Here is a 24,100-nt window from a genome sequence, read left to right as displayed (position 1 = left end):
CTCTTGTCTTGCATTTCGCATTATTCCGGCGCGATGTGTTGCAGCTTCTCTGCAGTGGCTCGAGGAGAAACGTGCCACGTCCGTGCAGGGTCGTGTTTCGATCGAGTTCTCGAAACCTCGAAGCTGTAAGTCGATTCCTAATGGAGCGGTCTAGGGGAAAGTCCCCAGGCAAAGCAAGCAAAGCAAAGCTCGGCTGTATCTTGCGCCGAGAGGAGACGTCTCTCTCGGTCGTCGCCGTCGGTTCCTCGCAACCTTGCCCCCACCAAACACGCTGCGACTTTTATCCCCACCTCGTAGGATTCATTCGATCCTTTCCCCTCATCTCGATCCAAACGATACTCTCCTCTCTCTTCTTTCTCTCCTCCCCCACAACCCCTCTGTCTGGCTCGTTCGCTTTGATTCATCGGGATCTCGGTTCTCGCCCCCGCGGCCCTCGACGCTTCCCGGCCTGTTATCGTAGCTCGTTGACGAACAACGGCGAAACAGCCAGTGGGACGAGACCGCGGAGAGGGACGCAGACTTTCCTTTACCTCCGTCAACGAGAGCGGCAGAGGTTTCAATGTCAACGATGCGAAGGCGATTCGCAAACTCCGGGCGACCTCGCGCTATCGAATCTCTTAAATCTCGCTGGCTCGCTGAAAAATTTACCGTCGAATCGCGATCGCAGTACTCTTCGTGCATCGCAAGAAGTCTGGCAGGAATTCGACAGGAATGCGGCAGCGAACCGTCCGATTCCATTCCACCAGACTTTCGGTTCCAGCCGGATTTATTGGCCAAAGTGTGGGACGTCACGGCTTAATCATTGGCTGCGGGGTTTCTTACGAGTAGACTGCGGATCTTTACGCATTTATGGCTTATGAACATGTTCAAGAAATGCTGGAGTATCAAATTCGACAGAATTCAGCACGATTTTTATTTATTTATTTATTTTTTTAATTTATTTTACAAGCTGTTTTAATTTATTTTACAGTTTTTATAAGGTGGTTTCGGAACCATCTTGGGCACACGATTTTTATTTATCTTGGATCTACGAAATAGGATTTTATTTGGTCCCACTTTCTTAAAGTTTGTCTACGAAACTTGAAAAATTGCATGAACGTCCACAGTCTACTTTGCCTACTCACGAATAGACAGCGGATCTTTATGGAAAATAGAATGTTTTTACGCGAGTTGTACCGAATTGGAGTGAAACAGCAATTTATTTCTCAATATATTTACAGTAAAGTCGCGTTTACTGTCCAACAGTTTTCTGCACGGACAACTATCGCATACCGACATTATTTCTTTATGACTTCGTCTATCGCGCCGAGAGTTCAAAAGAAAGCCGAATATAGAGAAGGACAACATGACAGTGGAGTGGGTAGGCACTGGACAGTGATCGCGTACCCGATCGCGGACAGTAAACGCGACTTTACTGTAAATATTAGGTTGGGGAAAAAGAGATCCATTATTTTTACGTTATCTCAAGCGGAGAAATGATGGATTTCTTTTTCCCCAACCTAATATATTGAGAATGTTTTTACTGTTTCAAGTTACACCTACCAATTTTTGCCATAAATGCATGAAATCCGTTGTCTATCTACGAGGCACGGAGAGTATATGCGAGGACTGCAGCCCGCGAAGGGCTGGCGAGTGCAACGTCGTCGTCGAGAACGAATGTTAACGACGTTGCATCGATCGGTTTCTTTCATTTGCCACGTGCGACCGGAACGCCGACGAGCAAATATAGCCGGAGCTATAAATCGTGCAGCGCGAGGAACACAGCTGCGCTGTCCCGTTACGTTTAAGATTTCGAAGGCGGCTAGAGTGCTGGTCGATTTCGGAGCAAGATGGAAGGCGTCTTCTGAAGATGCATGAACGACGGGGATCGATGGATCGGCGCGGATCGACGCACGGGGGACCACCTGGGCTTGTCGAGCGTCTGGATCGTTCACGGACAGCAGCTACGTGTGACTATGTGTCGTTTGCGACACGCGTTACTCGGGTACTTCAGGCTGTGCCAATTTCGAGTCAGTCAGGTACCTGAAGTAGCGCGCACTGCGGCGAAACCGGTACATCGTTTTTCTCCGGCACGAGATCTGGTTCCGGTGTTGCGCGGGAGGACCGCCATCAGCAGAGAAAGAGAGAAAGAGAGAGTGTCTGTGTGCAGTAGCGCGTTATAACTAGTTGGGGCCTTGGGCAAACTAGAATTTCGGGGCCCAACTAAATAACTTTATGAGAAAAACGTAGAATTTGGATTTGGGATCTTGGTTTGTGTTCGGGGCCTCAGGCATTTGCCCAAGTTGCAAAGTAGAATTTCGGGGTCCCTAACCTCAGCTAATTAACTTTATGAGAGAAACGTAGAATTTGGATTTGGGATCTTGGTTTGTGTTCGGGGCCCGGTTTTGTTTGGGGCCTCACGCATTTGCCCAAGTTGCAAAGTAGAATCTCGGGGCCCCTAACCTCAGCTAAATAACTTTATGAGAAAAACGTAGAATTTGGAACTTGGATCTTGGTTTGTGTTCGGGGCCCCCTTTTGCTTGGGGCCTCAGGAATTTGCCCAAGTTGCTCATAGGGTAACGCGCCACTGTCTGTGTGAGAGAGAAAAAGAGTCTGTGTGTGTGAGAGAGAGAGAGAGATCGTAGAGGAACACACACACAGAGAGAGAGAGAGAAAGAGAGAGGAGGGACACGATGGTGTTCGGAACAACTGTGGAGGCTGCATGTTAATTGTACTTCATCAGGTGCTCTGGTGAACTCGATACCCGGCACCTGTTGGAGCGCAATTCATATGACTGTGCCCTGCTGCCTTATTACATCGCGACGAACCGAAACGTAGATCTGCTACCGAGGACGTCGTCGGGTTGATCAGAGTTCGCTCGTCGCCTACTCTACAGTCCCACCTTGCGCGTTTATCTTTCGCGTTCGCAGAACGTTGGCGTAGACGCGTTACAAAAATGTGGGACGCGTTAAACTGTTGCTCATGAAGTCGTTTTGAAACGCACATGGCGTGAATAGACTGTACTTATGATACGAATGGGTACCTGTAATTTGTACCTGCACAAAATCAGTGGCCATACGTTATTTCCAACCTGTTCAAATGATTGAGGGAAGAAAGACATTCTTAAGTGGCTCCTGAATCTTGCAGTGAATGCAGACAATTTCGATTTTGCATAAAGATCCACAGTTTAGTCTTAAAGTGTTTTGCTCAAATTATTAAGGGAAGAGAGACATTCTTAAGTGGCTCCTGAATCTTGCAATAAATGCAAACAATTTCTGTTTTGCATAAAGATCCACAGTTTAGTCTTAAAGTGTTTTGCTCAAATTATTAAGGGAAGAGAGACATTCTTAAGTGGCTCCTGAATCTTGCAATAAATGCAAACAATTTCTGTTTCGCATAAAGATCCACAGTTTAGTCATGAAGCGTTTTGCTCAATTTATTAAGGGTAGAAGGACATTCCTAAATGGCACCTGAATCTTGCAGTGAGTGCAAACAATTTCTATTTTGCATAAAGATCCACAGTTTAGTCATGAAGCCATTTACCTAAATTATTAAGGGAATAGAGACATTCTTAAGTGGCTCCTGAATCTTGCAGTGAGTGCAGACAATTTCTATTTTGCATTAAGATCCACAGTCCAGTCATGATGCGATTTACCTAAATTATTAAGGGAAGAGAGACATTCTTAAGTGGCTCCTGTATCTTACAGTGAGTGCAGACAGTTTTAATTTGGCATAAAGATCCACAGTGTTGTCATGAAGAGTTTTGCTCAATTTATTAAGGGAAGAAGGGCATTCTTAAATATTTCCTGTATCTTGCAATTAATGCAAACAACTTTTATTTTGCATAAAGATCCACAGTCCAGTCATAAAGCGTTTTGCTCAAAGTATTAAGTGAAGAGAGACATTCTTAAGTGGCTCCTGTATCTTGCAATGAGTGCAGACAATTTTGATTTTGCATAGAGATTCACAGTCTAGTCTTGGATCGATTTACTTAAATTATTAAGGGTAGAAGGACATTCCTAAATGGCACCTGAATCTTGCAGTGAGTGCAAACAATTTCTATTTTGCATAAAGATCCACAGTCTAGTCATGAAACGTTTTGCCCAAAGTATTTATTGAAGGAAGACATACTTAAGTGGCTCTCCTGTATCTTGCAGTAATTGCGGACAATTTTGATTTAGCATAAAGATCCACACACAGTCTAGTTTCGAGGCGATTTAACTAAATTATTAAGGGTAAGAGGACATTCTTAAGTGGCTCCTGTATCTTGCAGTAATTGCAGATAATTGTGATTTGGTATAAAGATCTACACAGTCCAGTTATGATGCGATTTACCTAAATTACTAAGGGAAGAGTGACATTTCTAAGTAGCTCCTCAATTATTTAAGGGGAATATTCCTAATTTTATTCAAAGTCTAAAAATTAATAAATAATTAATGGGCATCTTGAAGTGAGTGCAGTCAATTTCTATTTTACACAAAGATTCACAGTCTAGTCATGAACCGTTTGAAATACGATTGTATCCCAAAGATTGATTCATTATCTGAAACTGACCTCGAAGGTCCAGTTCCAGTTCTACCGTAGACGGCTTCTTCACACGTGTCGGTGAACGAAGATCGCCTTCAATCTAATATTCGCGAATAATCTCTATGCCAACGATGCTGCTCTGTCCTTGGAAGTTGATTCGCTCCATCATGGGACCCACGAGAGCATGATCCCTCGCGACAGCGACGGTTTTCGGAGAACTCGATCGAAACTACCTTTCACTGCCTTTGTAACGCGATTAATGGCTGGCGTCGGTGAACGACGAGATTGAATTTTCAGCGTCGTTCCTCGTTTAATCGACAAACAAAGTTAAACCGGCACCCTGTTGTTAGTTGACCGGCCTGGATGCCGATGTCAGTGCTATCGTTTCTCTCCGGTTGGTTGGACCAGGAGAGAGAGAGAGAGGAGTAACGTCGTTGTAATGTCGCGAACTAATGGGATAATGGTGTTACGGTGGGGTCGCGTGGCGGTACCAGCTGAAAGGGAAAGGGAAAGGCAGAGGAGATAGCCGGGTAACGCAATTATTCGCCTCTTTGCTCGATTCCGATATACACAGGGTATTTCATCTAACTTGACCACCTTGAATATCTTTGTTGTTTTTAAAGATACGTCAAATGTCTGAAGGACAAAGTTGAATGCTAAATGGGGCTCATACGATACCAAAAAAATGTTTGTTTCTATGCAATTTTTTTTAGGTATATAAAGGTCACCTTCATGTTTTTAAATGGAATGTCCTATTATTTATACCATAGATCGATCGAGTATCAAATTCTCATAAAATTCCTTCTTCGATACCATTTAAATTATGTCATAAGTATTCTTTTTGTGCCATTAAAGATAAAGGAGATATTTAGCTACTTCAGTTGAGACACCCTGTACAGTAGCTGTACGAAGTATTCATACACCTTTCAAAAACGAATAACTATCTCAAAATTAGGTACAACAAGTTGTTTTGAGACGTTAGAAGGATTAGTTTGCTAGCTAATGTGTAACTAAGTTTTCTTTTAATTGTTATCGGTCGCAATTGCGGAGGAGAAAGTAAAGGTAGCGATTTTAAAATTTTTTATCTATGGTTTTTTGTGCTGAATCTTCTCATAAGATATTACAATTTTTCATGCAAATTTTCTACATACCTTGAATACCAGATTAAACACACAGCCACAGCATATCAACACGGATTCTTCTCATTTTTTAAAATTCTGTCATATTTAAAAAAAAATAAGTTTACACTGAAAGATTAGTCAATCCAAGACGCGTAAGCCGAATTTTGAAATTTCCGTCTAGGCCTGATAGTTCAGGAGGTATTTCATGAAATAGATTTTTCAACCCCAACTTTGGGGCCTATTTTCACCCCCCCCCCCCTCAACATAAAGATCGGCAGCTAGAAAAATAGACGTGTAAAATATTTCTATGAAATCGGCGTTTTAACACATATTTTCCATTTCACAATTATTGAAACTATGAAGTTGGTTACACGAAAATTGATTCGATACATTTTTTTACTCGGGTACGTATTGTAATAAAAATTGCACAGTATCTAAATAAATACACAATTATTGAATCTATGAATTTGGTTACATGAGAATTGATTCGATAGACTTTTTCGCTGGGGCACATGTTATAATAAAAGTTGCACAGAATCTAAATGAATACACAATTATTGAAACTATGAAGTTGGTTACATGAAAATTGATTCGATAGATTTTTTCACTGGGGCACATATTGTAATAAAAATTGCAAAGAATCTAAATAAATAGAGCCTTGTAATTTTTGTGAAGCTAAGATATTTTAATTACTTTTAGTGCTCGGTGGGTTTAGTGTTAAGATTGCGTACCTCCCTTGTAAGATGGAATAAATAGAAACTGATGAAGATCATTGTCGAGAGTAGAATGTGTTACAGTAGACTTCCGCGTATAACGCGACCACATAAACTTGTTTAAAAAGACTGTATAACTGTATTATACGTTGCAGTAAATGTACAAACCATTGCGTAAGATAACTGTGCACTTACAAGGGCAGGATCCCAAGTATCCGACTTCGATTTTGATAATCTTTTGCGAGACGATGGTATATGGATCCCTAATGATGTCTGCAAAATATTAGGTGTAATTACCCAATACTTTTAAAGATATAAACAATTGAACTTCGTAAACTTGAGCTGCTAATCATAGTATATCAACAAGGTATGAAAGTTCAATTGTTTATATCTTTGAAACTATTGAGTAACTACACCGAATATTTTGCAGACATCATTACGGATCCATATAACATCGTCTCGCAAAAAATTATCGAAAATCGAAATCGGACACTTGGGGTCCTTCACAGAAGCTACAGATTTTAAACAAAGTTTCCAATGCGTTCTACGGGAGTCCACCTTAACATAGAAAATAATTAATGACTTTGCAAATGGCTTCGAATTAGAGACTGTAAACGGCTCGAGTTCGAGTCCACGGCTGTCGGTCCACGGTTTGGCTAAATAATAAGAAAGCGCAGGCCAGTGGAAAAATAACAGTGGTGCAAGCGTACGGGCGGCAGTAAGTTAGATGAAAAATGGCCTCGTTACCACCCGATGAGATTACGAGCGACGCTAACGAGGTGCGGTAACAGATGTCTGGACATAGCTCAGCGTGCTGCGCGTAGCAAAGCGTGCCGGTGAAAGAAACGGGAGAACAGCGACACTCCAGAACAGATGATAAAAGAAACGGAACGGGGGCATTACGAGTCAATGGACCGTGCACGTATGAACTGTATCGACGAGCCCGTAAAACGACAGGGAGACGGACAGGTTATGGATGTTCAACGAAACGGCGACGTGTCCGTAAAAGTGTTTTTATTGCTTGCGTTTAGCGTCTAAGCGCGCGACTTACAAACGCATCAAGTGTCCGTCGATAGTATTTCTCTGTCCTAATCGACTATTTGTACTCGCATCGAGACCGAGGTGCGCGTTTCTCTCGGCCAATCCGAAGCCGGAGGACTCCGGGGAAATACCTCGGAGCCATTGATACATTAAACTTACATAAGGCCGTGTTTAATTAATCGGCCAGCGGCGAATCGATTTGCTTGAAATAGACGTCGGGTAAACTTTAATTCACCGGACACAAAATTAGTACCTTTCCCCTACGAATTATGATGTATTTGGTATGTAATCCAGTAGATTTGTATCTGACGTGGATGCAGATCGAAGTTTCGAACCTCTAGGATCAATAGTTGAGGAGATATGGTCGTTTAAAGTTGAGCATTTTTGACAGGTTAAGGGCGTCACGACAAACTGTAAATATGCTCAACTTTAAACGACCATAACTCCTCAACTATTGATCCTAGAGGATCGAAACTTTGATCTGCATCCGCGCCGGGTACAAATCTACTGGATTACATACCAAATACATCATTCTTCGTAGGAGAAAGACACAAATTTTGAGTCCGGTAGAGTAAAGAGCAACCTAGACGTCTGGTCGAAGGTGCGAAATTAAGTCGGTTACCTGCGAAAACCTCGAGAGCGACTCGAACTCTCGATGCCGCTTTCGATTCAACCCTTTCGCTCCTCTTGGTGTACGTTTGCTTCAATTGAATGTCGAACAGCGGAGCCTTGTGCAAAATAAAAATTTTCTAGCTGAATTACAATCAACTAGAGTGAAATCTTTAGTATATTACCAGACTGCGGATATTTATGCAATTTTCAATTTTTATAGACAAATTACAAGAAAGTGGCATGAAATAGAATCTTTTTTTAATGGCAACAGCCTTTGCAGATCCAGAACAAATAAATTTTAAGAAAGTGACATAAAATAAAATCCTATTTTTAATAGCGACATCCTTCGTATAGATCCAAAACAAATAAAAATCTTACTAAATTCTATCAAATTGTATGTTCTAGCATTTATTTAAAAATATTCATAAGTCAGGAGCAAAACTGATCACACACACTTTAAATCAGGATAACTTTTTTATGAATGGGCCAAACGACTTCAATTTCTCTGTAAGGCTGCATGACTTAGTTTAGTAAATGACGTTTAATAAATAAACTTTTTTAGCTGGGCCGATAACGAAAATTTAAAAGATGTATTTGGTCAACTTGTATAAATTATATACGCTCCGAAAATTTCATTGCAATTGGTTAATTGGTTTACGAGTTATAAACGATCGAAACTGGTAAAAATTGCAATTCTACAATATTTTAAAGATTTACCAGTTTTGATCGTTTATAACTCGTAAACCAATTAACCGATTTCAATGAAATTTTCGGAGTGTATATAATTTATACGAGTTGACCAAACACATCTTTCAAATTTCCGTTATTGGCCCAACTAAGAGAGTCGTAATAATCAATGTTTACTATTGTTTTTCACAATTCCGACCAAATACAACACGTACTTATTACTTTTGTAGCACGTTTAGTGTGAAATTGGATCATGCTTAGACAGTGGATGTGATGCATCCACGACGAAAATGAAAAGTCGTAATTTCAAACCGTAAAAAAATATCGATATACATATTATTTCAGACAGCTGTAGAAAATGTGTACAAAGTTCCGCAGTGTAGTCGCATCGATCACCGCAAGGGTTTGAATAAATAAAAAGGTGATCCGGAGCGAAAGAGTTAAAGATCAGGCCAGGGTCCATTTTGGTCGAACATGCGAGAATAATTTCTGCGCGATAACGAAGCGGAATCGAAGGCACGGAGTTCTCGCTATCGAATCGATCCCGCTCGCGCGTATTTTCGATTACTCGCAGGAAATCAACGCACGGTGGTTCGGATATGTTTTCGCGATTCCGATTGCCGGCGTGAACAAAAAAAAAGGAAGATATTTGCGTGCTGGGAAATGAAGAGAAATCGCGTATCTATAAATACAGGGTGTATGTACAGGTTTTGCGAACATACTGGCCATCGATAACCGGACGAGCCTCGGAACGCGTCGATGTAACGTGTACAGGCGAGAAATTCGAGCAGTTGTTCTCGTGTAACGATAAGCGACGGGTTCTCAACCAGCTCTCGAACGAAAAGAAGCTCGCGAAATTTCCGAATCGATTTCTCTCGTTTGGAAGATGGTCGAAGGCTTCTTCTGGAAGGCGATCGATCCACGCGTCGTTGTTAGGGATGTGATCAATACCTCGCAAACAGGTCGAACTTTGATTGATTGAATTCGAACTCCCTATATATACAGGGTGACAAGAAATAACGGGGTTAATCATTTCTTATTATAATTCTGTCAAATTGACGAATTTTGAAAAACCAAATAATAACAACCATAACATGGGCCTTTAGTATTTATATATTTAGGAAGTTTTGAAATGGCCACCCTTTGCGCCGATACAGAGGCTCAAAATGTGTCTTGAAATTTTCGGCAATGGGCCGCAGCTCTTCTGGCGTCATTCGGGTCCCACGTCCCGGTACAGAGATTTTTTCAATGGCTCCAAATTTTTATGGGGCCGAGCAGAGGCCCTGGCCTCCAAAATCGACCACACGCTGTAGTCCATCGGGTTGAGATTCGGTGAGTACGCCGGCCATTCCACAGATGTGATGAAACCTGGAAAATGAGCTTTGCACCACTCCTGAGTCGTTTTCGCCCTGTGGGCCGGCGCGGAATCCTGCTGTAACGTCCATTCCGGAGCGCCGAGGTGCTGTTGGGCCCACAGAATTACGACGGCTTCGAGAATGTCCCGTCGATACACTTCTTGGTTGATTTTGACCCCTTGTTCTACGAAAACCGTAGCAAATCCCATTTTCCAGGTTTCATCACATCTGCGGAATGGCCGCCGTACTCACTGAATCTCAGTTAGTTTCGACAGCGTCCGCAAGATGGACAAGCTGTTGAACAAGACTTTCTCACAAGTTACTGAAATACCACCCATTAGTATATTAAGGGCTCATTCTAAAGAGGAAGGTTCAACGCACTGCGCCCTGGTCATCTGATAAGTCAAAAAGTCTTTTGGAGACAGAAAAATGCATTGAAATGTGCTGGTTTTTTCCCTAGATTTTTTCTCTACTTTGGGCCCTCATACTATTAGTTATAAACATAATCTCGTTAACCTCGTGACCAGGGCGCAGTGCGTCTAACCTTCCTCTTTAGAATAAGCCCTCACTCAGCCCAAAATTTGCTGAAATAAGGACGAAAACCGACAGCGCGCAAACCCATGTTTCAACCCCTTTTTCTAGTAAGATTCTAGTCCCTTTCTAGTTACAAATCGAGCCTATAATTTGTGTCTAAGGCAGGACCCGCTAGAATAGCCTTACTGATGAGTCCTCTAGCGGGTCTAGGACGAAACACACACTCCACCTTTGTTTTCCTCCAATAAAATAGCACCTGGCATTTTACAGATTCAAATCCGAATCGGAAACGTTATTTGTTTCAAACCCAAATCATAACGTTTCATGCCTCACTCAGCTACATTTAATGTAGAAATTGATCGAAACTGTGCGCCGCGAAAAATTAATTACCAGTCTATGTTATGGTTGTTATCATTTGGTTTTTCAAAATTCATCGATTTGACAGAATTATAGTAAGAAATGTTTCAACTCCGTTATTTCTTGTCACCCTGTATAGTCTCTATACAGGATGTCCCAAAATTCCTTCAACAGCCGGAAATGGAAAAACACGGACCAATCAGAACGCGACCTAGACGCGAGTTGGGACAGTAGTCATGGCGCGCCAACTGTGTCTATTGGCCGACTGTGCCAACTCGTGTTGTGATTGGTACGTGCTTTTCGTTAATAACTCCTAAACAAAGCCGCGTATAACATTTTTGCAAAGGAAAATATTGCTTCAAATGATCTCAGGGAACCTCCCATTTCCGGCTGTTGAAGGAATTTTCGGACACCCTGTATATTTAAACTTGATCCCATCCCTAGTCGTTGTTCAGACTCGCGATCTGTATCTCAGCGAACAGCAATTTTAGGAAAAAGGCCGCACTGATCGAGAAGGAGAACGCGATGACGGAAGCTGTCTTTCGACTCGAATAAAATATTTTATGGCTCACGGCGTCCTACGCTTTCTACGAGCCAGGCGGCTCTCAACCTGTCCCGACTCCTTCGCTAAGCATTGTTAACACTAAACCTACCGAGCACTAAAAGCAATTACACCGTCTTAGTTAGCTTACAAAAATGACAAGGCTCTATCTAGTTAGATTTTGTGCAATTTTTATTACATGTGCTTGGATAAAGGAATTTTTTAGAATCAATTTCCATGCGAGCTACTTCATCATTTCAATCAGTGGTAGGTTTGGTGTTAACACGTTCACTGCCGAGCGATCATGCCCAAAAATCAAAGTATTTTCATCGTTGTAATCGAAACTGTAGAATTAACACCAGAGTTGGGCAAAAATTTAAATAAAAATTTGGTGTGAAGTGGGGTTTTTTGCAAGTGGGTTTTAAACCCACTTTATTCGAAATTTTTATTTGAATAAAATTTTTGTGCCAACTCTGATTAACACTAAACCGGCCGAATTTATTTCCGAAAGTGGCCCAAGTTCATTTAAGTTTAAATTGAGATATTTAAGAGTCTGCGTTCCAATGAAATTAAAAATATACGTATAGGATACCAATGTTTGAATTTATGATTCCTATTAAAATAATAGCAATGATTAAGTGAATAATATGTATCTTCCTGCCAAGAATGGACTTAAGCCGCTTTCGAAATTAACAACTAGATTCGCCGTAAAATTTGAAGCAGCCCAAGTCCATTCGATGTGATTTAAAATGCTTCAAATCGAAAAAAACCTTAATTCGCGCCGTTCTGCGTATGCTTCGGGGTAAGAAAATCGCAGACGCCGAACAGTTCTGCCGCTAGAGTAAGCTGCGTTCTGTGCGATTCTCCTGGCGCGCACGGTGTGTACGATCGGACAATTGAAAAATAAAGAGACAATCGACACGTCGATCAACGTTTCAATTTCTTTATTTAACCCTATGCACGTAGAAAGTCGCAGTACTAAAAAAGGATGAAAAAGAATTCCACAGTCGGTGGAATCGATACTATCCGGGCTATATTACAATCGCGAGCGGCGGTCGGACACAGGAAATTCTTCCGTCGCGTCGGTCCTTAAGCCGCGTTCCCACGTGAACGTTGTATATCTCTGACGCGAGGGTCTCTTTTGTTTCCTTTAACCCGTTCGACCGAACAAGAAGGAAAGTCTGTTACGGCTAAAAAAAAAAAGAGATTCGTTAAAATCGTTCACACTCGCGGGTATGTGAACGCGTGCGCACGTGGGAACGGGGCTTAACGCCGCGCACGCACCGGACACACGCGCAGAAATGGATCGTTCGCAGAAATCCTCGAGCGGTTTCGTGGCCGCCGCTTTTAAACGTTCTCGGCGGTCGCGTCGAACGGCGTGTGCGTGTGCGTTTTAAATGGGTCCGGTGTTCAACCTTGACTCGATAGCTTTCGAGTTATTTTGAACGGCGCGTTGCGGTCGAAAACGGCTCGACCGAGGACGCCGGTTTCGTTTCGTTTCGTTTCGTTTCGTTCACCGGCGTCTCTCTTCTCCTATCTCTCTCATTCACTCTCGACGTGTTCGCCGCTGAATTTCTCTGTTTTGCAGCGAGCCGTGCACCTCGCTAGGCCCGATCAATAAACTCTCTTGTCGGTTGCCACGTTTCGTGCAACGACCACGCCGAGAGACGCGTGCCGATCAATTCCTCGGGAACCAGGATCGCGAGACATCCTCTCGCCGGAACCTTTCCCAGCCGGCCTCGACGATGGGACCTACGTTAACCTCCTCGGGGACGAGCACTTCTGGCCCTTCGTCGAAAAGAAATCGCAGTCGACCCTCCTGCACCCCGGCAAACCCCTATGTAGTCAACCAAAATTGTAGATTATTTGGAACCTTTCTGCTTTCTGCATTTAACACAATCAATAAATTGTATTTGGCATAAAGATCCACACTGTGGTTATGAAGGAGCGTTTTTGAAATGATTAAATGAAGAATGACATTTCTAAGTAGCTCCTGCAACGAGTGCAATCAAATTTGATTTTGCATAAAGATCCACAGTCTAGTCATGAAGCCATTTACCGAAATCATTAAGGGGAGAGAGACATTTTTAAGTGGCTCCTGTATCTTGCAGTGGGTGCAGACAATTTCGATTTTGCATAAAAATCCACAGTCTAGTCATGAAGCATTTTGCTGAAATTATTAACGAAAAAGAGACATTCTTGATACTTTACCTACCGAAAGCCTATTAATAATTTTCAATATTTGTGCTGTATAAAACAAAGCATAGAAATGTTCTTGTACATTGCAATATTAAATGAAACTATTACATGACGTTATTGATGGTGGCTTGTTAGTTTACAATGAAGATTGCTGTGGCTATTGAAGGTTCCATTAAAAAGTCTTTAGATTTCTCAAAATTGTGCAATAACCACGATAATGTGCTAACAAGTTTGCACAAATTCTCACTATAGAACTATAAATTAATATATTAGCAAGTAAAGACTGGACACTCATGAGAAATTTTGTAACGTTTTCTAGAGAAACATTAACAAACGGTTGAAAGAAATACAGTAAATGGATCTACCCGGTTGACTACAGAAGGGTGAATTCGTGTACCGCGTCACAAGAAACTCAGTACGAATTATATCAAAATTAATTTACAAAACCAAACCGCAATTTCTGCCCCGCCTTACAGGAGGGTTTACTGTACTCGACCAACAACAACGTCGGATTCCGGAGGATTAACCCTTCGCACTCCGAATTACTTTTGAATTCAGTGGCCAACGACTCCCTACTATTTTAAAATGTCTAGTCACACTCGACAAAGGAGCGCGAAGGGTGAGAAAGCTCTAATCAACGCGGAAACGGAACCGTAGAGCAGGGGTTGATGGGACCGTGTCGTATAAAACAATGATTATCTTACACTGAAGGTTACCGGGCAAGAATCGATACGATTCGCGAGATGGCTCGATACGATTGGGATCGTCGAGGAGGTTAAGCCAATCTAGAGGAGGCGTGGGCACAGCGCTCTTCGCCCCCGGAGCGTCTCGGATCGCCTCCGAGGGGCGGAGCTTCGTCGCTCCGGACAATAATGGGGTTGGGCCCGTGCCCCCCGGGGCAATCGGTGTCCATGCCTGCTCCAGAATTCCAGGACGATCTAGAGTCCGTCGACCCCTGTTCTCCGGGAGCCTGAGATCCCTTCTACGCGAAATCACTGTGGATCCCTCATTGGAACCATCGGCATTCGTTCTTAGGGGCGGACTATCTCCCCTCTCTGCGCACAGGGGGCGGAGTTTCGTCGCTCCGGACAATAAAGGGGCTGGGCCCGTGTCCCCGGCGTCCATTCCTGCTCCAGAATTCCTAGACGATCTAGAGTCCCGTTGACCCCTGTTCTCCGGGAGCCTGAGATCCCTGGATCTGCATGAAACCCTCGCGGATCCCTCGGCATTCGTTCTTAGGGGCGGACTATCTCCCCTCTCTGCGCACAGGGGGCGGAGCTTCGTCGCTCCGGACAACAATGGAGCCAGGCGCGTGCCCCCGGGGCAATCGGTGTCCATGCTCCAGAATTCCTGGACGATCTAGAGTCCGTGGACCCCTGTTCTCCGGGGAGCTCGCGATCCCTGGATCGTCTACGCGAAATCCCCGTGGATCCCTCGTTGGAACCATCGGCATTCGTTCCTAGCGGACGAGACGTTCCTCCGAGGATTTCCACGGGCTTCGCAGATCGTAGCTCGCGCGAGAGACGAACGAATGGTCCTCGTCGATGCGAGAAAAGGAGAATCTCTCGCATGGAAAGGGGCAGAAAAAAAGGAGAGGGAGGATGACGAAGTCTGCGGAGAAGAAGAAGAAGAAAGAGATCGTCCGGTGGTCGGGGCTCAGCCAAGGTGGAAGGGGCAGGTCGACGTCGGCGTGATTCTGGCCGCTGCTGCTCCTCGTCGCAGACCTTAGTTCGAGGCGGAGGGCGTCTTGGGTTGCTGGAAGGGGTTCCATTTCAGACACTCCGGATCGATCTCTCTGTAGACGGGCCCCCGTCTCTTCACCCTCTCCTTGTAGTCGTCGATCACGTCCTGGAAATCATTTCAACGGTTCTCCCAACGGTCCTTTTCCTTTTTCGACCGAGACACGGCCTCTCGGAAAATCTATCCGAGAGACCATCCCTCGATGCGTTGTTTAACTCGTTCGCATACCGCAGATGCATTTAACGATATGATTGGTGATAAGTAGACTGCGGATTTTATGCATTTATGACAAAAATAGATGAGCACAATTTAAATGAGTAGACATATTAAAAAGATTTAAAGGCGAATTGGCTTCAGCTTAATCAGATAATTAAAAGAAGAAAGACATTCTTATTTCGCTTCTGTGTCTTTCAATCAATGCAAACATTTTTTATTTTGCATAAAGATCCGCAGTCTAGTGACAAGATATCGATAAACTATATTTATAATGTACATATATACAATTTTTTATTTGTTCAGAATTCTGTCGGGCAAGCTTCGTTCTCAGTATAAATGCAGACTGCTCTGTCAGCTCTCTCATTTGTGTTTATAAATTTAATCTCCTTCGAGCAATCGAGACGACATTTGCTACGCGGAAATTAAATACGTATCATTAATTTTCCTAATTTTTGTTATCGATATTTTATCGATATATCGATAAATGTTTTGCTGGTACGAATCGTACACAAATACTTTGTACACCGACTGTATTTTTCTTAAGTTATCGTTAAATGAAACGTCCGATGCAAATGTTACAAAGCATTCCGAGCAAGAAACGCTATTACACGTTTATTGTATATCGAGCTACAAAGCGGACCCTTAAGGTTCCGTTTTCAATTCTGATAGAAATATATAATTTGACTTCAAGGTAGATTGCAATTACAACTTCGTACACGATGCGATTGTCATGTGCTCCTTTTTATATCGGTGGAAAAATAATCGACAATAACATTCTGTCATATCCGGTGAAAATGTAAAAGGTAACAGGTCTACAAAATGGATGTGACAATCTCGTCCACGAAGTAATGCAATCGAGAAACGTGTAATTGATAGCATTGAGAAATGTTGCGGTTGTCGAGTGTTATTGTTCACGAGATGTATGCAGAATGTATCGCACCACGGCAAGAATAGTGACATAATTAAAAAATGCAGTATTCTCACGATAACGATTTTCAGAAAACTATAAAATTTATTATGTAACCGGTACATGTTGCGTTATAAAAATAACAAGATCAAATTTATTGGAACTTTGTGCGGTTCATATTATAATATCCGAGCTATTAAATATATTTATTTAAATCATTTATACCACGAAAGCATCTTATAATTTCAATAATTGAGCAATCAAAAATCTGGAACCGGTTATTTGACCGGCGGTGATAATGCTCTATATAATGATACTCCCTCTGTCCCATAATATCAGTAGCAAGTGAATATTTAAACGGGAATTATTGGCGAATGCAAAATTGCGAAGCCTTCAATCAAAATAACGTTTCATGACATCTGTCATTTGTTTCGACACATCTTTCAATCTTTAGGTTCACCTAATTATTACGAACTATAACCATTTTTCTAATTTCATCCGCTCATCGAAATCAATTGTTTTATTTCAGTTGAATATGAACCCATTGTAAAAGTAATATGAAAAAAAAAAACAAATTATGCTGGAAGCAATGAAGAACGATGGCTCGAATAATTTTATCCTACCTACAAGAGTTTAAAATGCAGTAACGAAATTATTGAAAAATCCAGAGAGAAACTATCTGAACACTCAAAATAAAAAAATTAGCAATAATATTTTTAATTTATCGTTTAACGTGATCTAGTTTCTCGATATTAAATGTTACGTTGTATATTTATTGGGTTGGCAAAAAAGTAATTTCGGTATTTCAAGGTGAAATAAAACCGAATTTCTTTATTCAGGCAATGAACTTTAATCAATAAAATGTTTCCTTATTTATTCTTTTTGCAAAAGATCGTCGAACAAAAGGGAGAATATCTTATTCATTAAAATTCGTTACTTGGATAAAAAGATTGGGCTCTATTTCACCTTAAAATGTCGAAATTACTTTCTTGTCGACCCAGTATTTTCTTTTGCTACTATTGTTATATTATGGGACAGATCAGCCTCCATCTTCCTGCCACTACAGATATGAACTAGCACAAAAAGAAAACCTGACGTAACTCCCCTCGATCGGTTCAATTAGCAGTTAGAAACATGACGTTCTTCTAACACGTAGAGGTCAACTAAACGCATCTGTCACTGTTCCAGCTTCAAAAATCGTTATTTTTTTTAGTTGCGTCATCATTCTTTGCTGGGGTGCGACACGAACGTACAAATTAGTGGACAAATCAGAGCGACTAAGGGGAAACTTACCTGTTTCTTGAGAATGATATGCTTCCCCTTCCAGTACTTCATCATCCCGAGGGCCTGCAGGGTGCTGACGATGTCGTACGAGTCGATCGCCATCTCCTTGCTGATATCTGCGAGACAATGTTCTCTTGTATCCGTTATCGCGGCGGAACGGGGACAGATTGCCCCGTGGGGCGTCACTCCAGCTCCGTTGCAGTTCGAAGGAGCGAAGCCACGCCTCTTCGGGGCAAACGTCCTCCAGAAGGAACGTTTCTGTACTCGGTCAAGCCGTTCGCGGACCAAATCAATTTCTTTGGACTCTCGGATCAGAAGAATCGAGAGAACAATTTTACTGTAGTATTTCGCGGATCGGATTGGCAAACGAACGGCTCTCCTCGTTCCTCCTCCCTGTAGAAACAGCAGTACCGTTGAAGGGAAGTCTCTGAGCTTTTGCGTTACCTTTGACGGAGAGTTCTTTGCCCCCGAAGTTGCAGAGGTACTGCAGCAGAACGTCCTTCCAATAGCTGCGATACGAGATCAGGCCTAGATCCGATAAAGGTTTCTCCGGCGAGCCAATCTTTTTCTCGACCCTGGTCAATAAGTAACCTGCGCAGAAGTACATACGCCGTTGTTCACGCCCGTGAATCCTCGAGAAACGCGATGGATATATGGATATCGACACCGCCATCAAAGCTCCGTTTAGGAACTACTGTCTTCCCTCGCATAGTGTCACTTTCGTCTCTACGGATAGTATTAGCGCGATAATGTAACACGATCCGAAGTCGGATATCGGTGAGATACTTTTAGTTATTTGTTATTTCATTACGGAAACTTATTGATGGATTGGTGAACGAATTATGTTCTATTTCTTCTGTTCTGCTGAACGGAAAATTACGAAAAAATTCACGAACATCCTACGTAACAATACACACGACAGTGAATTATTTCAGAATTTTTTGTTGCAGAATCAATTTTTTAGAAAATCTCGAAGCACAAAATTGTGGTGAAATTCCCAACCTCACTATCTGGGTTAGAGGACAAACAAATTATGCTCTATTTCTTCTGTTCTGCTCAATGAAAAACTACGAAAAAATTCATGAACACTTTACCTAGTGGTACGCACGACTGTGAATTATTTCAGAATTTTTGGTTGCAAAATCAATTTTTTAGAAAATCCGGAAGAAGAAAATTGTGGTAGGGTCCCCAACCTCACTATCTGGTTTAGATTACACACGAATTATGCTGTATTTCTTCTGTTCTGCTGAACAAAAAATTACGAAAAAATTCATGAACATTTAACCTAGTGGCACACACGACCGTGAATTATTTCAAAATTTTTGGTTGCAGAATCAATTTTTTAGAAATTCCGGAAGAAGAAAATTGTGGCAGGGTCCCCAACCTCACTATCTGGGTTAGATTACACACGAATTATGCTGTATCTCTTCTGTTCTGCTGAACAAAAAATTACGAAAAAATTCATGAACATTTAACCTAGTGGCACACACGACCGTGAATTATTTCAAAATTTTTGGTTGCAGAATCAATTTTTTAGAAATTCCGGAAGCAGAAAATTGTGGTAGGAGTCCCAACCTCCTTGTCTACATACATATATGTTCGGCAAACGTCAAAGAATATATGTAGTACCTGTACGCTTTTTGAGCCTTCATATCGCCGAGGTAGTAACACTATGCGAGGGAAGACAGTAGCTCTACGCTTTCTGAGCCTCCGTATCCCCGAGGTTGTAACACTATGGGAGACAAAACTGCATAGTGAACGTCCTTGGGCCGGGGGACTGCTAAGCGGACTATGAAATTCCAATTGCACGCGAGACATCGAAGCCGCATAGGTACGGAGAGCCACACCGGCCGTGCACGCATGCAAACACGCACACGCGTGCACACAGGCGCACGTTGCCGGCCGGAATCGACGCCACCGGTATAAGCCGTTTCTGGTGTCAGTGACCGACGAAGGATGAAACGCCGCGACGTCAGTACCGTATCGAAAATAATTTTCAACCTCCGAACCCCGCGCCCTAACAGCACCGCCGCCATTTGCATCCATCTCGATCGCCGCAGCCGATTCGCACCGATTTGGCACCAAAACGACACGGTCGACGTTCCACGCCTCCGAAGCTTAAAACGATGCATCAGCCTCGCGATCGACTAACCCATTTGCACGCAGAGTAATCCCCGCGTACGACTATCGATCGTTCGGATTTAGACTGGCCGTCTATCTCGAGCTACGATGCGGACTCTGGTAGCGGTGGCTGGGTCTATTTTGACCCATAGCACATGGGTTTAGAAGCTGAGCCTTCAATGATGTACTTGGAACATTGAAATTCGAGGATACACTTAAAACATTAAAATAAAAATTCTTCAAGAGAACGCGTGGCTACTAAGAATTTTCTTAAAAAATTCTCCAGGAGAACCAGTACTCTTCTGAATTTTTAAACATGTTCTCCAAGAGAACCAGCGATTTTTCAGAAATCTTTCAAAAAGGTTCTCCAAGACAACGAGCGATTTCAAGAAATAAAAACAGTAATTGTTCAAGAGAACCAGTGATTCTTTCAGAATTTTCTTCAAAGATTGTCCAATAGAATGAATATAATAGCTTTTGAAGAATTTTCTAAAAAAATTCTCCAAGAGAACCAGTGACTGTTTAAGAATTTTCAAAAATTAAACGGTAAGCAGTAAATGATTTTTAAGAATTGTCTTTTCGGACAACTACTGGACATGGACGGGATAGCCTTGAAGCACAAGTGCTTTCCTTTCGTTCAACTCCAATTATTTCCGGGAGATTGCAGTTTTCCAGGCGAGTCTGATTTATCGCGGAGAGGTTTCCCGGCCCGAGTCGGACCAATCGACTAATTAGATGAATCGATCTGCCGACACGGACGTCGCGCGTCTAAACCGATTTCTCCGTTTATGGGTCATCCGTTATGTTCGCGGGAACCAGACCGCATTGATACCGCGCCGGTATGCGGCTGCGCTTGAAAAGACTCGCGAGAGAGCCGGTCGAAGAAGCAGAGAGAGCATCGATCCGAACGTATGTATGTATTCCAGGCGTTCGATTTTCTCGCTGTCGTAATTTGGATAAACTTTCCTTTACCGGACTCAAAAGTGCCTTTCTCCTATAAATGATCATGTATTTGTGGTATGTAAAGATATAATAAATCTTTTACCACTGTGTCGATTTGACACCGAGGGACAGATTCAGTTCGAAGAACGGATGAGAGTTAACCCCCCGATTCTCCTGCAGAACGAGGAAGAATTTCGAATCTCTCTCTCTCGGTTACGTGGCGAGTCGAAGCCCGTTTTCCAGAACCGGAAGCGCCGCGCGGTTCAACGACCAGCATCGTGCGGGGGGGATCCCCGCGGAAGCGTCGCAGCGCGCCCGAAATAACCGCGGAATTCTCATTACCCGAATAATCGAGATCGAGACGATAGGCGGAGGTTTCCGCGTGTCCGTTGGGACGACAAAGGGAAAAAGAAAGGGGCCAACGGGGGAGAGACCAAAGAAGAGAGGAGAGAGAGAGAGAGACGTAGGTCCCAGGTGTCGGTGGCGAACGGAGAACCGGTGCGATGGGGGGGGGGGTGGAAAAAGAACGGTAGACGATTTTCGCAGAGTGTGACCAAGGCAGTGCCGCGAGGACCGGTCCTGTGTCGAGCTTATTCCAGAACGTCCTGGAGGCTGAGGGGTTCAATGACCATCCTTTTCCTCCTCTTTCTCCTCCAGCCGCCGGTGCTTCTCCACCTCCTCGGCAAGGTCCTCCTTCTCTGGACCAGGAGCGAAAGGACAGAGTCTACCCTCTATCTCCGCAAGCCGCCATCGCCATCGCCATCTCCGCCTACCACCCTCTGCCAATTCTTTTCCACCAGCTCTTTCTACGGCGTGGCACGATTCTCTTTTCCGCGTCTCCCTTCCAGCAGGGCCCAACAGCTTCGGCAAGAGCGCATTCATTACGCGTCCGTTCAGTTTGCAGAGTTTCGGGGGGCGCCGTGGTGGTAGGGGATGATGCCTAGCGATGGTAGTGCTGCTACTGCTGCTGGCGTGACTGGTGGGGGTGGATCGGGGAAGGAGGAAAGTGCCGGTAACTGGAAGGACGAGAGAACAACGGCGACGAGAGGGTTGAAGAGGAATCGAGGAAGAGGGGGAGGGTTGTACGGACGGATCGGTGTGACAGCAGTCCGCCAGGGGAAGGTTCTCTCGCGGACTCCTCTGTCCCTCTCGCCGGGGAAACCTAAGCGAGAGAGCTGGCTGGCTGGCTGGTCTACGCACGGAGGAAAAGGGCGGCGGTGTGCCCTGGCAATTCTACGCCCTACGAGGGGCGAGGTCACCGGAGGTCATGCGATCGCGCGAGAGCCCTACGCCGCGCGCTCGCGCTCGAATCGAACCAGGTGGAAACGCTGCTAGAAACTGCGGAGAACTGCGTGGGCTCGAAGGGACGCTCGCACAGGGTGTGGCCGACGCGAACGCTCGCCAGTTCCTTAAACCCGTTAACCCAACTGCGAAAAAATCCCCGGTCTCCTCCGAAACGATAATATTATTATTGCAGGCGGGCCATTGCGAAGGGTTTTGTAATGTAACCGTTGATAATCGCGGGAAAAAAATCGAGGCTAAACTACCTCCATCCTGGAGCCGCTTTCTAATCTACCTGAAAACATGGGGAAACTCGGCGGGCGTCGCGCAGTGCGACGACACGCGTCAAACGGACACGTGGTCCCGGTGTGTATACGAGTCTCGCGAGTGCTCTCCGATCGTTGCCCTAATCGTCGGTGCGCTCGAATTTCCGGCTAAGGGCGCTGCGCCAGGAATTCCTCCGCGGGACAGGGTGCATCGGACACACCCCGTGCGCGCCAGACGAGACCAGACGAGACGAGACGAATCCCGACGAGCTCGCGTGTGTCTGTTTTGGCACGCGTAATAGTGTGCTCGTCGGTGTGCAAGCCAACAGCAGGTAGAGAGAACGTCGTGGGGGTCGATCGATGCGGCGAGACGCCGGGCGTCGCACTTTCCGCTAACCATTCCACTCCGACCTACACTCCACTATCCGTCACCACCACCGCCAGCAACACCAACACCGGCACACAGTGATCGTTCGTTCCCACCACCACCGGCGCCACACCACATATAGCCTCTCTCTCTCTCTCTCTATCTATCTCGATCTATCTTCTTCAACTCCCACACCCCCCCGTTAAGTTCTCTCTCTCTCTCTCTCTCTTTGAACCCCTGCGGAAAAGCCGCCGCAACCACCCCCGCACAACAGCACTACGATTCCCGACGACTTCGTCCGCATAGTACGTCGACCCACAACCCCAGCCACCTAGGGGGTTGCTCGTCGACGACGTGCCACCCCTACGATCGCGCGCGACCCACACTTTCCACCCCCAACCCCTTCACCCGCTTCCTCCGCCTCGTCGGCATCAATGAAAATGACGTCACGGCAAAAAGCTCGCGTTTAATTATCAACGCTACGCTCTCTTTCGCGGTGTACACGCGCTCTCCGCGGGTGCTGGAGAGGCGGAGAGAGAGAGAGAGAGAGAGAGTGCGATCAGGGAAGGAGATTTTTCTCTGTCGCTATCGTACGTTTTCCCCTCGTTTCTTTCCGCAACGACGCGTTCCCAGACGCGTAAATAGGGGACAATGAGAGCATCCCGGTCGCGTTGGATCCTGGTTTCCGCCGCGGGGAACCGGCCAACACCTCCGAATGCGCAATCGATCCTCCCCGCGCCGCTTTTTCGGTTTCTTTTCTCTCCGCTGTGCGGTACTTTTCTCTAGCTCTCCCCGCTAGCCCCTCTTCGGGATTGCCAATTTTTGTACTGGCTTCGGAAAGCTCGTAAGGTAAGGCATCGGTAATTGACCTCGTATCTGATGTTGACCATTTTTTCAGGGCTACGAGAAAAATAATGTCTCTTGATGGAATAATCTTTCGAGCAAGACGCCATAGATAAATATTGTTTCTCTTATTAATTGTGCTAATAATTATGAAAGTGGTCTGAGTGATATATTTAAAAAAAAAAATGAGTTTCACATTATATTATGTTAAACTAAATTAATGCAATGGAATTTTTACGATATTGTCAAAACTGTACCGTTAGATAATGCTCGTTATTTCGACATAATACTTTTCTTTCTCTCATATTTTCATACGCACATTATTTCATTCAATCACATTATTTTAGACTAAATTAATTCAATGTTAATTTTACGATATTGTCAAAAATGAATCGTTGGATAGTGCTCGTTACTCCGATATAATATAGAATTCATTTAGTGTTAACATCCTTTTCCTATAAATATCT

The 24,100-nt window shown here is 44.0% G+C and overlaps 1 protein-coding gene across 4 annotated transcripts in view; it reads right to left on the bottom strand.

Annotated features, from left to right (window-relative positions):
• Nucleotides 1-15,240: 15,240 nt before the first annotated feature.
• Chm (lysine acetyltransferase chameau) overlaps nucleotides 15,241-24,100 on the bottom strand; it is a 39,314-nt gene continuing 30,454 nt past the window's right edge. For 2 of the 4 annotated variants that reach the window (XM_076440539.1, XM_076440540.1), the window contains exons 11-14: nucleotides 23,385-23,690; nucleotides 18,258-18,404; nucleotides 17,823-17,929; nucleotides 15,241-15,514 (exon numbers count right to left, since the gene is read on the bottom strand). In XM_076440539.1, the coding sequence (XP_076296654.1) occupies nucleotides 15,392-15,514; nucleotides 17,823-17,929; nucleotides 18,258-18,404; nucleotides 23,385-23,690 (683 nt within the window). In that variant the 3' untranslated portion in view covers nucleotides 15,241-15,391. The remainder of the gene's footprint in view (nucleotides 15,515-17,822; nucleotides 17,930-18,257; nucleotides 18,405-23,384; nucleotides 23,691-24,100) is intronic. The other 2 variants (XM_076440542.1, XM_076440543.1) reach the window with 1 other exon arrangement.

The sequence above is a fragment of the Lasioglossum baleicum genome, chromosome 16 (genome assembly GCF_051020765.1).
Source record: "Lasioglossum baleicum chromosome 16, iyLasBale1, whole genome shotgun sequence".
Taxonomy (NCBI): Eukaryota; Metazoa; Arthropoda; class Insecta; order Hymenoptera; family Halictidae; genus Lasioglossum; species Lasioglossum baleicum.
Note: the sequence above shows the minus strand (reverse complement) of the source record. Positions and strands in the feature narration are given on the sequence as shown.